The 17,701-nt window shown below is 40.8% G+C and overlaps 1 protein-coding gene across 1 annotated transcript; it reads left to right on the top strand.

Annotated features, from left to right (window-relative positions):
• Window positions 1-3,378: 3,378 nt before the first annotated feature.
• On the top strand, window positions 3,379-16,693 carry GDF10 (growth differentiation factor 10). The gene is made up of 3 exons (XM_052798988.1): window positions 3,379-3,809; window positions 9,341-10,248; window positions 15,732-16,693. Exons 1-3 carry the CDS (start codon window positions 3,512-3,514, stop codon window positions 15,921-15,923), a joined length of 1,398 nt encoding a protein of 465 aa, XP_052654948.1. The 5' UTR covers window positions 3,379-3,511; the 3' UTR covers window positions 15,924-16,693.
• Window positions 16,694-17,701: the final 1,008 nt, after the last annotated feature.

Here is a 17,701-nt window from a genome sequence, read left to right as displayed (position 1 = left end):
CAGTGAAACTAATGGAAGAGGAAGGTGCTCTCTACCTCACACAACCACCCCCTTAGAGTGAAATTCATCTTGCACATCTCAGCTAGCTGATATAGACTTCTTTTATAGCCAATGAAAAGCAACAGACATCCCTACAGCACAGACCATATGAACAGTTTGGGACATCTACGGTAGGGCGGGACAAATTATGCTAAATTGAACTGAGTCTGTGCATCTTGGTTCCTAGTTCCTTACTTTCTGTAATTATGCACCATTGACAGTGCGGTAGAATGCAAACAGAGGCAATGCTTGCTTCTTAGCAAGACAGACAAACTTTTGTCGCTAAAGGTGAAGGAAGGGGAGCCCGGCAGGGGAAAGGCTATTCTTGCCACACACAGGAATATGAGAGAGTATGGATCCAGAACAGGAATTCTTGAGCTGATGGGATGGATTGAGACAGCACATGCTGCTTCTCAGGCACCAAAACTTTCCCTGCCAACAACAGGCACTGCCTGATATGCCCAAACTCTTCTCTCAATACAAAGAGCCTTCCAGGGCTCTGGATCAGCTCTGAGCATTCTGCTTGCTCTAACACCTAAACACCACTATGACTCTTCGTTCTTTTTTGGGCATTAAGATAATTTCACTATTGTTCAGGAAAACTGAGCAAAACACAAAAGCCTTTTTTACTGACCATGTATCATTCTTGTCACACCATGTGATTTTGGATGGAATGTGAAAAGGGTTTTTAGAGTTCTGCCATCAGTTTCTATGAGAACCTGCAGCCCACTGCATTTCATTCAGTTATTTTCTAATTAATAAGTTATATACTTAAGGAATAGTCTTGTATGGTCATAGCTAATTGCGTAGCATTATACATAGCAAGGTATTTCTGTGAGTAAAAAATGAATGAGCTGTCCCACAATAAGTAGTAAGCAGAAATTTGGACTGAGGCCCAAATTCAGTAATAATTTATGTTTCATTAACTTCCCTGGAGTTTTAACCTTCATTATCCCTGCTACTGACTTTATTATTAAAAATAAAGTCAGGCAAAATTATTTTAATATAGATAGATCTAATCCTAAAGGGAGTTAATAAGTTATTTTATCATAGAACAAAAAGAATGGATACTACTCCTGGTGCCCTATATCCCCTCATATATTTCCCACGTATTTCCTACATTATGTTCTACAACAAAACACAAGCACAGGTCACAATAGTTCCTTTGTATAGATGTCTCTAACTCCAGAAGAAAACATTATTTGTTTTTTTTATTCACATATAAGCTGTTATTAAGGGTGTGTAACACAATTTATATCACAACAATTTTAGAACGAAAATTAGACCTGCAGTTTAAAATCTTGAATGCATTGCTCTAACTATAGGGAGACTTTCTCCAAGTCCTGGCTTGCAAAGCTTTGACTTGAGCTATTTAAGAAGGAGGAGGAAAAAAAAGCTCTACTTGGCAAGAGCTTTAATTAGCAGAAATTTCCACGCTAGGAATATTATTCTGCATGAGCAGAAATTGCATAGCTCTTGCCTCTAGATGCCTTAGAGATGCCATTGATTGGCCATATTCAGAACAGGGGAATTATGTGACCCAGTGCTAATTTGAATTCCTTTACCAAACACATTTTTATTTCATCATCTCAGCTGCATAAAAGAGTCAAAGTACCAGAGCTTTAAAGACTTTGAATTCCTGCTGTTCTGCAATAAAATAAGGCAAGAAATATTAGCCATCCCTGGTCAATTCTTTAATTCTTTCCCAACAATGTCAAAGTATCAGTGTCCTACAGGTTTTAGTGCAGGTTAAAGACTGATACAAAGTGTATGCCTGAATAGGAGTTTGGAGTGAGTTAAGGAGAGAGAGAACATTTTAATGGGACATTCGTCCAAAATAGCCCAGCTTGTTCCTACCTCCTGCTGCCTCTTCCTCCTTTTCACAGGACCTTGATTGTATAGAAACAGTACAGACAAAAACCGCAAACAACAAAAGGTTTGCTCACACCCCCAGTGGAGGTCATGAGCATGCTACCATGGAGAAAAAAAAAAAAGCATCAAAGGATGGTTTGGCTTATTTATAAGCAAAGATTAATTAATAGGAGGTTTGATACTTTAGCAATGTACATTCGGGCAAATTTGTATTTGCAAATTGTTCGTTTCATACATTCAAGGGGCACAGGGCAATGTGGCCTGGTGCTAATTTTAAAAAAGAATCAAACCTTTCTTTGCCATGATCCAAAAACTACAAACTTGTGGTTCAGAGGCTTTCAATAGTATCTGCTCAGATTTGACACTCCAAGGTCAAAAAATCACAAAAGAGTTGTGTTATACACAGCAACAGTAGCTTTTTCCAACAATTTTTCAATTATTGCATTGTATACTCTCCAAGAAAAGTAACTGTCTTGGCTAATGGAGGACAAGCTTTTAAAAAGGAGGCAGAATGAACAAATTCCCTTAAAATATACCACTCTCCTTACAGGTTGTCTTTAAAACTGCTATTCATTACAGCAGCATTTATACCCGCTGGGTGACTATAAACTATGATTCAGAACTACCTGTGTCACATGATGAATAAGTGCAACATGCACCATTCACTTTTAAATCAACCCCCTCTGACCTAAGTCATGTAAATCCTTCAGAAATTCAGGCCAGTATTCTCCTCCTTCAGATCACACATAGAAATAGCCCAATGACGAAAGTTTACCCGTGCACAGCCCCTTTAACCCCTACTATTTAAGTATCTGCTTAGAATTATCAGTGACCCTTGTTGCACTCTCGGCTATTTCACACTGGGTCTTCCAGAGTGTGGACCCACCGGGGACTTCTCTTTTCTCCGGATCCTTGAAACAAGCACTATTTACAGCGTTGCCGTTCCAAAACAGCACTGTCAGCTCTGCCGATCGAAACAGAAAAGACCCTTCCACTTCTTTCTGCACGTACATGCGCACCCTTTCCTCCTCATGCTGTCCCTGCCATCCACCCACCCTCCCGTCCTTCCCCACCGCCTGCCTGCCCACTTGTTATCTATTTCCTTCTATCTTTTAGAAATTGTTTTCAAGCCCCCCCGCCCCTCCCTGGCGCAGACAGCCAAGGTGCCGTCCTGCCGCCGCACTCGCTGCCACAGCGGCGGCGGTGACATGTGTCTCCAATCAGCGGCTGTGCGCTAATTAATTTAGATCCTTTCCCCGCTACGCTTTAAAGAGCGGGGAAGCCCCACGTTGGAAGAATGCAGTGTCCCCTCCCGCGAGTTCCCCCCGCACCCGGACCCCTGGCGCTGCCCCCGCTCCCCGCCGCAGCCCCGCTCCGCCGCCCCTGCACCGCAGCTCCTCACCCCCGGGCCCGGGGATTGGCCCGGCGGAGGCGGCATCAGCAGCGGCGGCGGGGGGGGGGGGCCGCCCCCTCCCTCCTCCCTTCCCGGCCCCGCCGCCCCCTCGCCCCGGTGCGGCAGGGCCGACCAGGAGACCCAGACACGCAGGCAGCAACCGAGCCGCCGCCGCTCTGCGCCCGGCCGCCCCGCAGCATCCCCCCGATGGCCGGCCGCCTGACCTGCTGCCTCCTGCTGTGGGCCCTGGGCCATGGGGGCTGCCGCTCGCCTGCGGGGGAGGGCGCCGGCAGCCAGCCCGCCTGCCCCGTCCAGCCGCCGGCCGCCCGCGACTCGTCCTCCCCCGGCCGCGACCCCCGAGGGGGCTCTTCGCCGCCCCCTGCGCTGGGCAGCATCGCTCAGGACATGGTAGCTGTCCACATGCTAAAGCTCTACGAGAAGTACAACCGGGAAGGGAGCCGGCCCGGCGACGGCAACACGGTCCGCAGCTTCAAAGCCAGGCCGGGTAAGACGGGCCGGGCGCGGGGGGCACCGCCGGAGCCCCCTCGCTCCTCTTTCGCTTTAAAGCGACGGGTTTGCGCCGAGGTTGTCAGTGACTGCGGGGGTGTCACCATGGGTGAATACTGGGGGGGCCCTTGCTGACTACACGGACACAGTGTCTCCGCTCTGCGGGCGGCTTCCCACCTCCCCCGGCTCCCCTCCCTCCCCCGAGAGTATCGCGACAAGGTATCTCCCTTCAGAAAGGCTCTGTTGCTGCGGATGCAAACCATGGGCAAAAGAAGCGCTGTTCCCGGTGCATATCGCACCGGGTCGAGAGATCTTTTCGGAGATACTTGGAGCATAAAACTAGTAGCGAGTGCTCCAGCCGCAGGTCCTCTCCTCCGGCCCGTCTCGCAGGCTCGCAAGTTGCTGTTACGAAGAGTGCCGCCTACGGGACCGTCTAAAACTGCTCGGGATCTTAAATTCGTTGCACTGCCTAAACCTGAGAAGACAGATGTCTGACCTCCCTCTCCCCCGCTTTACTTGGCTTGATTATGAGGGTGGAAGCGCATATATACCGTGTCAAAACTACACCTTCAGTATCCCAGTCTTACCTCAAAATAATAAAGAGGAGGTTTGCATAGTTAATACTCTTTAAATTTGTTATCCTTTGCCAAGGAAACCCAAACTACCTTCTCTGGAAAATGTCTTCCTTCTTGGGTTAACTCTTACAGACTATAACTAAGATCTTAGCTCTTAAAATAAGAACTATATCAGTTTCTAGAATATAATTTGTTACATTGCCAGAAATACTAAATTTTACAGGCACATCTGATGGATGAATTCAAAATTTGCTTTGTGAGTTTCAATCTATTTCTCCTACACTTAAGTCTCATGTAGAGAATACAATGCAGCATAGCATGTTTTAGGGAACAGTTACTATAATATTGCACAATAATTTGTATTCTCTAGCGCACCCCAACTTAATTTCTATCCTATGTCAAATGTAGTATTTAAAAGTAATCATATTCGAGGAGGAGGAGATGCCATGGAAGGCTAAGTGGCTAATGAAAATGTCTAGAAATCTAGGAGTTAGGATGTAAAGCAACTGCAGACATTTGGGAGAGGAATAAATTGTCATGTTCTAGATCATTAGCTAGCAGCTGCTAACTATAATAGGGGTTAAGAAGGAACTTCCACTGTGGGTGGTTATTCCATGATCTCCTGCTATCGCTCTTATTTTTCTGTGGACTGAGCAGCTGATACTGGCTGCTACCCAAGTAAGGCCCTGCACCACAAGAGTGATTTGGGAAGAATGCAAAAATTGCACTATATTCTTCTTCATTTTTCAATTAATCTGCTGAACAAGTTACTTGAATCTAAGTGGTTTAAATTCTGGTTTAAAACACTAAAACAGCAGCATTTTCTACCCACAGATAGACTGTACTGACCAATTACAAATCAATATTATTTTGCTTATCTGTCAGATTGTGAAGCCAAGGCAGAGATGCCTAGAAGTAACTTGTCTTTCCATGCAATTGAAATAAAGCACACCTATGTCCAAAACTCCTGTTTCCTGTGTCCCATCTGTGTACCTTCTCTACTGGATTGCATCTTTCCCCAGTAACATGGCATGAAAGCAGAAGCTCCTCTGCAATGTTCCTTTGATATGACAATAAATTGTATTTCTTTGTAACTCATCAACCTAGCAATAAACAGTCTGAATTGGACCATAGAATGATACAAGATGAAGGAGGGGAGAAGAACCTTATCTGGCAGTATATTTTTCTTTATCTTCTCCAAGGAATTCTACTGTTTTCTTCTGAAAGAAGAAATTGGCATGTTTTTCTAACAAGACGTGGAATGTCTGTTCTTTATAAAATACAGATGATAATTCTGATCCTATTGAGATAAGTGAAACAGACTACACCTACAATAATTTCCTTTTCATTATCCCAAGCAATGGACTTAGTACTTTTTTTTTTTAAACACGTACATTTCAGAAAATCTGTAACCTTTTATTCCTATGCTGCAGCTTAAAGCTATTAGGGGACACTTGAGCATCGGTGTTAGTTACAGCTGTCAAGATGAGGACTCCAGAGGTGCAAAATGTCGGTCCAGACTTAGTTTGCTCCTTTGTCATATGCATTATTGAGGCCTCCTCAACGACACAGTTGTACTGCTATCCTACATATTCCTTACAGGGTATAGATGGTGTTGACTGGGTTAATGAATATATAGTATTTCTCCATTTTCAATGTGAGGCACTTGTTATATATATGCATGTGCTATTTGCACATGTTCCAGATGCTTCTTCGTGTTCCTCTAGCAGTACTTACCACTTCAGGAAGAGTGCTTCACAAACATCTGACCACCTCCTCTCAGCTCACCTCTACATGTGTTCACAAGAGTTCATTATTTCTCTGATAAGGACCTGAGAGACAGTCTATGAACTAATTTCTCAAGTTCTTTTTTTCTTTAGGTGTTTTCCAGTTTCCAGGGAACTTTGTAGCTTTAGAAAACAGCACCAATTGACTGAAGTTAGTTACACAGTCAAGTCATAAGTGGTTTGTGACCAAATGTCCATACTAAGTTATTGTCCAAATTCATCTAGGTTGCTGAGATTGGGGGAATTGGTCTTCATGGCAGCAACCTGCTACCTAAGCCATGAAACTTCCCCATAAATTGACTCTTGCAGCTCAGGCTCATTCCCTGAACACCAGTCATCTTCTGTGCTAAACAAAGCAAAAGCCTTAGTGAATAGTAGAAAGTAGCAGCCATTTAATTAAGGCTATATCATAATGCGTATGTGCAAGAAAACCAAATCAAGATTACCCAGGGAACTGTAATTCTGGCCTCCAGATCCTTGCTTTAACATAATTCATAGCTTAAAATATTTTAAATTAAGTTCTCTGCATATTTCTTTGTCACAAATGTGTTAGCAGAAATACCATGTAGACCTGTTTTGCTCATCTTCACTTACTGCAAGGTAACATTCTCCCATGTGGCTTACGTACTAAAGGCTAATATTTTCTTTCCTTGGCCACTTGCCTTTTTTTTTTCTTTACCAATCTCTTGCATGTATCTTCCACGCATCTTGCCGGTATTCCTAACTTGAAGCTGTCTACAGGTATCAGAGGTAGATACAATCAGCAAAATATTAACAGCTTTAATGTATACAGCTAGTACAGTTCAACTGAGAGTAGACCTGGAAAATGTAACAATGCTTAGTTGACAGGCTGGTAAAAGACTGAGCGATCTGATGCAATATGATAAATATGACTATGCTCCATCCAAAACTCAGGTCTCCTCAATTCCTAAAAAGCCTGCACTTCCAGGCTTCTGGCTTTTCAGTAGCTGCAGATTCACAGATTCTTATTCTGTTCTACAAAGAATTTTGTCTTTTGAAGGGTTTGTTTCACTCTAGAATGCAGAATTTAGATTAATTAAAACTCCATTTCTCTGAGCTATCATTACAAGTTACCTTCCCATCTGAAACCCTGGGACTCTGGTGTTTGAAACACCTTTATCCTAGCGATGCATATGCTTCATAGTCATATCTATAGAACTGATGGTGCCAGGAGCATTCTACTACTAAAGAAAAATATTAAAAATTTCAGCTGTACACAGCTCAGGTGGGGATAGGCAGTGGATAGACTTCTTTTTTTAAAAAAACATGCCTCCTTAAATGAACAAACATTAATAACAGCCTGGTATTCTAAAGGAAGTACTACAATTATTCTCTTCCTTGGTCTGAAAAACAGGCTAGCAGTCTTGTGAAATTTCTGTGATTCAAAGACTTGAATAGAATCTAAACTCTTAAGTATGAGGCACCTGTGCATAAGACTAGTGTTGATTAAAAGTTTACTGATAGGAACCACATCCTGAACTAACAGAAACAAATAGGTTCTCATCACAGAATACTGTTCCTGTTAGCCTCTCTGCCACCAGTGAAACCACTATGTGGGCATCAGTACATGCTGTTCCACTTCACTGCATCATGAAAAAAATACAGACGGTGTAGATGGAAATTGCATACTTTAACATTTGTACTTTCAGACTGTCTATGTGGGCCTGGGATTAATGAACATCCTAACCTGCTGTGGTTTAGTCCAAATTATGGTTCTATCCAGCATGAACTGGAAGACAGTAAGCACCAATTTAGTGAGATGTAGCACTATTAATTTCCATCTTTAAAATGAAACAGTGCTTAAAAGGAAGAACATTCTGACAGGTGGCAGTTAACAGTACTGTCTCTCTATTGTTGCCAAAATTTCTGTGGCTTATCATCCACGGTGCATTGAAAGACGAACCTAAGTGTTTCTGGGAAGACTGGCTGTTGGGTTTGTTGGGTTTTGTTTGGTTTTGGGTTTTTTTTCTCTCTGCTGCCAGAGAATTTCCAGGTATGTCAAAAAGGGCTACAAAAAGGTTTGTCCGCTTGGGTTAACTAAAGGTGCAAACTTAGCCACTGTAGTCCTTTGATGCATTCTAAGTACCAGTCTGAGCCTGGGAGAACAGGAATCACTTGGTTCTGTCACCACCTTCCCGTATACTCTTGAGCTAGTAAAAAAAAAAAGGTAACTTTTCACAATGATAGACTGTGAAGGCATGGTCTTTTGATTCTGGGATTACATTTTAACACACTAAAAGAAGTTTCTACTGTTTAAACAAACACGGTGTAAACAGTTATTAGTGTAAAATTGCTCATCTTCCTTGAGAAGAGGGTAGAGATGTAACCTGAGCACAGATTGTTCAACTAGCTAAAAAGAAGCCGTATCAAATGGAGTTTGAATTTCAAGAGTCAGCTCCTATTCAACAGTAGTTGTCACCAACTTCAAGCAGATCAAAACACAAGTCTTGGAAACCAAGTAGGTTTCACAGTGCTTTAAACAAATCTCCTACATGATGTATACTGGAAAAGAGGATTGCTCATAAAAGTAATGGCCCCCAAAATGTGTCATACTGCTTACTTCCAGCACGTTGTGAAAAGTCTCTTGTGCACTATTTTGCACTATTTATGGATGATGAACTTTATATGCTGTTGCCCACAGAGTTAGCACCCAGAGATCTTTCAGGAATCTTTGCAGTCAGCTTCAGATTAGACCACCTTAATACTAACTGTAAACCTGGTTTTCATCTAATATACTGAGTAAGGTACCGTTCTGAGCTCTGCCATGGGCAAATTTGATAGCTTCTCTGAACTTGACTTTGTTATAAATGAAATAGAAGCAAGGATTGCTTTTTTTGCCTGCCTGGAATGAAAGGCGGTCTGAAACTGAAAATCTCTGGGAAGAGTTTTATCCCTCATGTATACAAAAGGTGCCTGGTGTGTTGGACAGTCGCAATGTTATCGTAATATTGCTTTTAAATATTGTTAGGGGTTTTTCCTCCTCTTATTTACAATAGTTTTAAGCTGAAGTGACAAGCTTACTATACTAACTGATTTGAAGTGGGTAAGTGAAGAGCAAAATTTGCTAATCCACTTATAGAGGAATAAGGATTTCACTACCATTTTTGTCTCAGGTATTTATCCATGTTTTCCTTGCTCTCTTGCAGAATTCTTGGCCCAGAAGCCCTGGTACTGCTTCAATCTGACATCCATGCAGGATTCAGAGATGATCCTTGCTGCCACTTTTCACTTCTATGCTGACAAACGACCTCGGCACCGGGAAGTGTTTTGTAAGCGGTCCAAGAACTCATCCTGCCGCCTCCTTCACCTGCCTCCAATCCTGCGGCTTAACCTCATTTTCCAAAGCATTCACCAGAATTCTGCCTATGGACTAGTGAAAGGGAACATCACCGTGTTTCTTCAAAGGCGAGGGGCTTGGCATGCAAAGGACATTTCACACATCATAAAAGAATCAAAACAGACTGGAGAACTCATTCTCTGTGCTGAGCTTGATTCTGGGGAGAAACACCAGGGCTTCCCTGAACAGGTTGCCAGTCATTTACCTTATATACTAGTTTATGCCAATGATCTTGCAATCTCTGAACCTAACAGTGTGGCAGTCACCCTACAGCGTTATGATCCATTCCCTTCCAATGATGGTGACGCAAATCTATCCCCTAATGCTTCTACTGATACCCGAGTGAGGAGGGATACATACCTCTCTAGCTCTATTCAGAACAATGAGTTGCCAGAAGTCGTTTATAACAACAATAAATACAACAAACATGACATATGGGAGAATGCCTACAAGTCCTTGAAACCAAAAGCCTCACGCAAAGACCGAAGGAGGAAAGGGCAAGACAATACAGAAACACTTACAAAGTCTCAGGTGCTAAATTTCGATGAGAAAACAATGAAGAAAGCAAGGCGAAAACAATGGAATGAGCCAAGGATTTGTTCAAGAAGATACATGAAAGTTGACTTTGCTGATATTGGCTGGAATGAATGGATCATATCTCCCAAATCATTTGATGCCTACTACTGTGCAGGAGCATGTGAATTTCCAATGCCCAAGGTAGTATTTTTTTTGTTCTTAGCTTGCAAACAGTAGATCTACTGTTCTGCCTATGCAATTACTTCTTCAGTTAGATTTTCCTTTAGGTTTTTACCTTTTTCACTGTGTTCTTTTGCCTTGTTCAGCCTAAATAATTTAAGCAATATCGTTTCCATCAACTTATTCATCAGAGTGCAGAAAGATTCCAAGTTATCTTTAAATGTAATCTGAAGAATAAGAAAATAAGAAAAAGTCTCAGGTTTATCTTGCAATTTCTCATCTTATATCTTGAAACCATAACTTAAAGACTTATGCAGCTTATTAAAATATGGTTACACACACTAAATCATCAAAATACTCTGTTGTGGTAGTAGAAGTATAAAGTATTATATGCTAATAATAAAACAAGCTACTGTTTCAGAGTATTTCTGAATTCCACTGGGAATACCTTAGGAGAAAAATGCAAAGTAGTGATGCTGAGATTTTTTTAACTTTAAAGAACTGCTTGTCACTCTGAAAATAAGAATGCTGGTTAAACTGATATTTGTGTCTCAAAATTCTCTGGTGCTTTTTTAATTTACTAAATTCTTAAAATTAAGATAATCCTGCTGGAACAAAAAGGTTGATTTCCCTTATGTGGCTGGAAAAGCTACATAGCTGCCTGTAACACTCTAAAGCTAGCGTACTGGATTCCTCCTATAGAAGCAGTGTGAAATTTGCTAATAGAGAGGCAAGCATGAACTCCTGCTCCAATTTGATTTGGCCCATTCCCACTCACTTGCTCTATGGCAAGAAGTAGAAATTTTGGCAATCCTATATAGCACAAGAATTATCAGCATTTTATAGCACTTTAAAGTAATGGGGGAGAGGAAGATTTGAAGCACTGCATAACCTGCATGTTTAGAAACTGTAATTATTTTGCAATTCTACCTACAAATGGCCTGATTATTTATTCTACTGATATTTTTGCATGTGGTCACTTGGCACATAAATAATATATAGTGTTTTACAGCAGAGAATTTCAAAGCTCTGAGACAGGAATCTGCCATAGTTTACATACAGGGAGACTGATGTGTGTTTGTGTTGAAATAAGTAGTATGATTTCAGGAAGAGTAGATAGGCAGGCTAGTTTAAGTCCAGGAACAGTGGAAATCCAGACATTACTGTACAGTGTACAAATCTGAGCACATGTTCTTGTGTAGCTGGCCGATGCTGAACCATGTATATACTAAAATTGATACATGGTCTGGTAAAAATTAAAGCTTGCACAGGCTCACGTACAGCTTTACTTTTTTGTTGTAGTATAAAGAGATCATGCAACACAATCAACATTTAACTTTACCAAAACAAAACACAGCCTGGGAATATGGGTCCTCTGCCATAGACCCACAGTCTAATTCACCATTCGTACATACGAAAGAAAAAAAAAAAAAAAAGAAGATACATTTAACTTATCTGGCTTCTTGTGAGCAAAACAGCATGACACAAAAGCTGACAGAACCGAAAGACAGTGGATCTGTTTCTAGCTGGGATAGTTAAATAAGCTTATATTGCTGACTTATTTAATGTCATATCTAGACTTTCTATATAATATATACTCCCCTGTAAATCAAACCCACTTACTTTACTTCTCATTTTGATACCTGTTTTCTAGATAAATTAATGTGGCTGCACTAGCATCTTGGTGCCAAAAAAACCCAAACAAACAAAAACATCAGAGAAATTTAAAACTAAATCACAGATACATAGATTTGGGGATTTTTGGTTGGACACACTCTTTGATTGGGTTTGATTTGGAAGAGGTCTGCTTTTTGTTAGCTTTGTATTTTTAAGGGGGGGGGGAATAGAGGCAGATTCACAATTCTAACTTTTTAAAATGATGGTTTCCAAATGAACAGAGATAACTAGAACATCAGCATGAATGAAGCTTCAGGTCAGAGCATAAGAATTTCTAAATATTATGGAGGGAGAAACAGCTTTTGTTCTTGCATATATACCCTAAGTCAGGAAAGCATGCATATGATCTTGGCACTCCTAAATCAAAGGCCAGATTAAGGCTATTCATGAAGACTTGGTCTACACAGTCAACCTGTGATGGACAACAGATACCTTATTTCCAAGGTACTCTTTTAGAATTGTGGAGATAGAATTATACTTATATACCTGGCATGTTGAGAATCATCACATTGTAGGATTTTTTTTTTTCTTAAAGTACCGGTACATCACTCTGCACATCTACTTTAATAACTGCAATTCTTGATCTAGATACAAAACGGCTCTGGTACAAATCTTGTCATAGCAAGTTCACCTATCTTACTGCTGAAGTTCTTATTCCCTGAACTGTGAAGGGAAGACTAGCTTATATGGTTAATAAAGGCTGGCTGTACTGCTCCATTTGCCAACGAGTACGTGTGGTAGAAGCAGGTGGGAACATACCCTTTCCCTGGTCTACAGTAATTAAAATTCCCTTTATTTCATCCTTGTAAGTGTATCAGTTCATGAGTTTCATTTTGAGAGTTGAATTCAAACCTGAAAACAAAACCTTCCGGAAGTATTGCTTATTAAGATGGGGGGTGGGGGGTGTTTTTTGAGGGGCAAATTCATGATAAAACAGACTTTAAAGGGAGTGTAAGCCAGGCAGAAGGGGAGCGTCTAAAGTATTTCAAACTTGCTGTTCAATTGCTTTTTGGCTATATCACCATCCTTCTATTTTCTGAGGCCCAAAATGTTCCTAAACTAGGATTGTCCTAGAGCTTAAGTAAGAGCAGGACCTGGCCTGCTGTGTATAACTTGGTAGCCAGCATTTAAAACATTAGCACTTCCTCGGTGCCATCACTACTGGGCATTCAACTCATTATTTCAAGCTTTCCACTTTAGCACATCGGTACAAAGGCTAATGTGAAGCCTAGCCCATGATCACTGAACACTCATGCCAGGTTTCCAGAAGGGCTGGAAAATTCAGAGCCTGGCTGGATGTGCGATGGGTGTGCTGTCTGGCTCTGCTGTGGATGTAGGGCTCAGGCAGCCAGATTTTGTACAGAGTAATAGTCCATAATAAGCATTTTTCTCTATAAGCATTTTTGTGCATAGTGTATACACTTGCAGGCATTAGAAACCTAATTAGAGCTGTTGTCTTGGTAGACAGCTGCTCACACTAGACTTTGCTCACATCTATTTATTCCTTGCAGATATTAGACACTGCACAGCTGGAGAAGATCCTAGTAGGATCTTCTGCAGGTTCATACCCAGGAATTCTCTAAGTCAGTAACTGGTACTGAGGGTAATGATGGCTATCCGCTGCATGGGGTCAACAAATTCTGTTTCAGTAGCACATTAGGATCTGTGACTGTTTCAAAGAACAATATGAAATAATACAGGTGCTAGGAACACTTCAGGACATTTTTCATAAAGGTTAAAGTAAGAACTTGACTCTAGAAGCTCTAGTTCTTCGAATTTCTAAACTCTACAGTTGCTTAAACACATGAAAGCTACTTCTGTCTCTCTCTCGCTGTCCAGATTTGCTGACATGGCCAAGGCGGGTAGAAGCTTATTTCTACTCCACATAGCAGCTGTGAGACTAATTCACTGCTGCTTGTCTGTGGCCAGCTTTGAAATCTAAAGATGAAGGGTGGCATGAAAGACCAAGCTATTGTTAATTATGCCAACATATGCTAATTACAGAAAGGCAATTACCAGGATTGGTCACTTGTTGGGACTTGGCTATAGGGATGCTATCTTGAAGCCCTGAAGGATCAAGCACGGATTTCACAGTTCCTCTTTGTAATGGCTCAAATGAGGTCACTTTAGTTAAGGAACACCTGAAAGCCTTAATAGCAATTAAGGTTTGGATCTGATTTGCTGCTATGTTACACTTAAATCAAATGTCCCAAAACTGAATTATCCTAAAAAATAGCTCCTTTCTTATACCCATGGACTACATAACTTTTCATGTTGAAATGAAAGATCATGTTTTGCATATAGTCAATTATTATTTGAAAAATACAGAAGATATAGGAGACATTAATTCGTCTCACTTGAAGTATCTGCTTCCATGTGGAGGTGTGGAAAGTCCCTATTTGTTGTCCCATGTATGTCATTTTCTAGCCTATATACAGCTATGTACCAATAGTGATGAAAGATTTCATGTGCCACATATCCCAGATCTGTGCAGAAAACTCTGAAAATGTAGCAAAAGGCCTGATATGACTAACAGCATTTTCCTAGTGTTACTGTACTCATTTGCTGGGACAATATTCAAACATGGCAACTGAACAGGAGTCACTGAAGCTTCAGCCTCAGCGGTGGGTTGCATGCCACACTATTCCCTCATGTAATGAGCACATGCATTCCATGCTATGTTAAGGATGGAATGACAAAGAAAGGCTGTCACTCTGTCACCAGTAAACCTGTGCTTGACTGTATGTACCTAGAGCAACAGAAGTGGTGAAAACTGTTTAGTACTATTCAGTTGTGGTGAAAACTGTTTAGTACTATTCAGTTGCTCAGACTACAAGGGTCAAGGGTAGCTTGTGAATAAAGGCTAAAAAAAGAGAAGAGTTACATTTAACTACTAAACAGTGTACTATTTACATATCTTAACTTTTTCTTAATCTCACTGCTGTTATGCCTAATGGCTGCCTCCTCTTCTGAAATATTTTTCCCTGTGTTGTTCACTGCATCCAAAAATCAATAGTAGAAATAAAATTGTGGCTCAGTACCCTGAGTAGTATATAGATGTAAAGCTGCTGTGAAACCTTACTTTATACTTTTCCTGCCCTCCCAGCCTTTTGTTTTCTTCTCCCACTTTAAGGCTAGCTCGTGGTGGGGCGGGAGGAAGCCTGGTGAGGTAGGCAGAGGGAAGCAAAGATTACAGGTATGAAGTACTTGTTTGTCATGGGGTTATGATCAGAAAGGCTCTGTCAGGTTGTTTGACTATTCTAGACTAACTCCCCCCTGTGGACACTACTTCTGGAGCACTCTGCTCTTTTAAAAGAGAGTAATTACTCCAGGAAAAAGTAACTAATTCCAGGGTAGCACACCTGAGGAGAAATACTACCGGAACATAGGGATAGTTATTTTGGAAATACTTACAGTAGCCAGTTTTCCAAGTCAGACAAGAGGTTAAGAAAACAAAAGATAACATCTTATGACTGAGAAGTGTGCCCCACCTTAGTCCTTTTCTCCGGCATGCCTGCCTCCAGCGTCTAGTAGGTGCAGTCAGGCACATTCTTTCTTCAGGCTGCTGACTGCTGGCTGTGCCACCAGTGCCCTCCTCTGGTATTTATGAAGGCAGCATAAGGAACACAAAATACCTGTTGGATTCACCCTGCGCAGGAAAGCTGGAAGTGTGAGGGACTGACTATGCTGCATGGCCCTGTGACTCCATTGCATATATTCACTTTTTTGAGAAACAAACAAAAAAATAATTGTTGTCATTTTCCAAGTCCATCTGGGAAAGTGACTGCTTATAAATGAAGCGATAACTATTTCCTTCTCTGTTCCAGATCGTCCGGCCATCAAACCATGCTACAATCCAGAGCATTGTAAAAGCAGTAGGAATTATTCCTGGCATCCCAGAACCCTGCTGTGTTCCGGACAAAATGAGCTCACTCAGTGTCCTGTTCTTAGATGAGAACAAAAACGTTGTTTTAAAGGTATATCCCAGTATGTCGGTTGAAACTTGCGCCTGCCGATAAGTTGTTACAAACACATCTTTAACGAGACCCACGCATCCTGCCCGACTACGCTGGGAAAGTTGTAAATGGGAAATGAATCCACTTGTGTTGATGAATGAATGCAAGCCTACAATTCCTCTACAGAAAGCATGCGGAGAGACTAAAACGATACACATGCTCACCTGGAAGGATATGTCTTACTGTCATCATTTGTCTTTCATATTCATCTTCCAGGAATTCAATACTTTTACAAATATCTTCCTAACCCACCTAGCCAAGACACCTGGTGTTTAGTGAGAAATTTAAGTGTAAAGTTTTCCATAATCAAAGGACTAAAATATGTTTTTATATGGTATTTTTCTGACTATTTTATTTCTCAGTTAACCAAGAAGATGGGAAGTGAACTTGCAAAGGCAGCCTTATTTTAGAATATCACTTTTGTACACAAATCAAAACATTTTGCCTAAAACACTCATACTCTTAATCTGCATATTTATACTGGAAAATGCTGTAATAAAGGGCTTAAAATGTATATTTTTTCCAGGATGCAAGTATAGTGCACTGCATAAGCTTTCATATAAACAGTATATTAATATAGCCATTCTTGGTTACCCTTCCCTAATATATAATTCGTTCTACAAAAGGCATACATAATATCCCACGCTTTTGGTTTGCTGGATAATTTCAGGTTGTTAAACATATTCTCTGAGTAACACATACTATATAATAATATGTTGAAATACTAAAAATAAAATAACCAAGATTTATATTTTTGTAAATTATACTTTATATCATCTAGATTGTTACATGCTTTTAACAAAAGCTAATAAATTAAAGGTACAGTAGTATCTAAAAATAGTTGAATTGTCTTTCTATAAATGCACTCTGCTACATTCTGTTAATTAGATGGAAACATGTAAATACATGTTAAGCTTGTCATAATGCACCTCAATAGATTAAAGACAGAAAGGAATACTATGATCATCTAGACCGACCTCCTGCATAGCACAGATGAAAGAACCTTGCTCAGTAGTTTCTACACGATGTATTATGGAACTTCTGTTTTGAGCTTGGGAGTACCTTTGAAGAACATGCATAAATTTGGCTTTAAAGACTTCATGTGGTAGAATATCTCTACTGGACTACAAGTAGTTGTTCCAAAAGGTAGTACTCTTTGTTCATATGCATTGGCTTAATCCTAGTCTGAATTTGCTGAGCTTTAGCTTCAATTCACTGGATCTTACTGTAACCTATTTTATTAGATCCCTTTTATCTATTATCCAAAATACTTTCACTGTGTATTTTTAGTATATAGAGCAGGGTCAAATTACATTTTGGCTAAGACTTAAATAGATAACTTTGATTTCTTATTCTAAGCCTCAAAACAATTTCTCACAGCTCTTTTCTGAACTCTTTCCAGAACTTTCATTAACTTCCTTTTCCAATAATCAACATCAAAATGGGACACAATATTTGGCAGTGGTTCCATTAGAAGTCTTTATAGAAATAAAGTCTCTGCACCCCTCTAACTCCTGCACAATCCTCTGTTGATACATTTATGGTAGCCCTTGTAACTGCAGCACTCCTTTAAGAGCTCATGTTCCATCATTGTGCCTGTCAATCCTCTTTCTCGGTGTCCCTGTGTGCCAGGACAGACTTGCCACATATTCCATTTTCACCCACCTGCTGTACAATAGCACAGGCAGACCACAAGTGGAACAAACTTCTGAAGTCTGTGAGGTAGCACAGAGTGCAAGATATGGAGTGTTTCCTCCTGAAGAAACAGTCTAACCTTCTGC

The sequence above is a fragment of the Harpia harpyja genome, chromosome 10 (genome assembly GCF_026419915.1).
Source record: "Harpia harpyja isolate bHarHar1 chromosome 10, bHarHar1 primary haplotype, whole genome shotgun sequence".
Taxonomy (NCBI): Eukaryota; Metazoa; Chordata; class Aves; order Accipitriformes; family Accipitridae; genus Harpia; species Harpia harpyja.
Note: the sequence above shows the minus strand (reverse complement) of the source record. Positions and strands in the feature narration are given on the sequence as shown.

Excerpts from the sequence above, each read along its gene's own strand:
- GDF10 (XM_052798988.1), top strand. The coding sequence starts at position 3,512 with ATGGCCGGCCGCCTGACCTGCTGCCTCCTGCTGTGGGCCCTGGGCCAT. Across the intron at positions 3,810-9,340 it reads CAGCTTCAAAGCCAGGCCGG|AATTCTTGGCCCAGAAGCCC; the intron begins GTAAGACGGGCC and ends GCTCTCTTGCAG. Across the intron at positions 10,249-15,731 it reads GTGAATTTCCAATGCCCAAG|ATCGTCCGGCCATCAAACCA; the intron begins GTAGTATTTTTT and ends TCTCTGTTCCAG.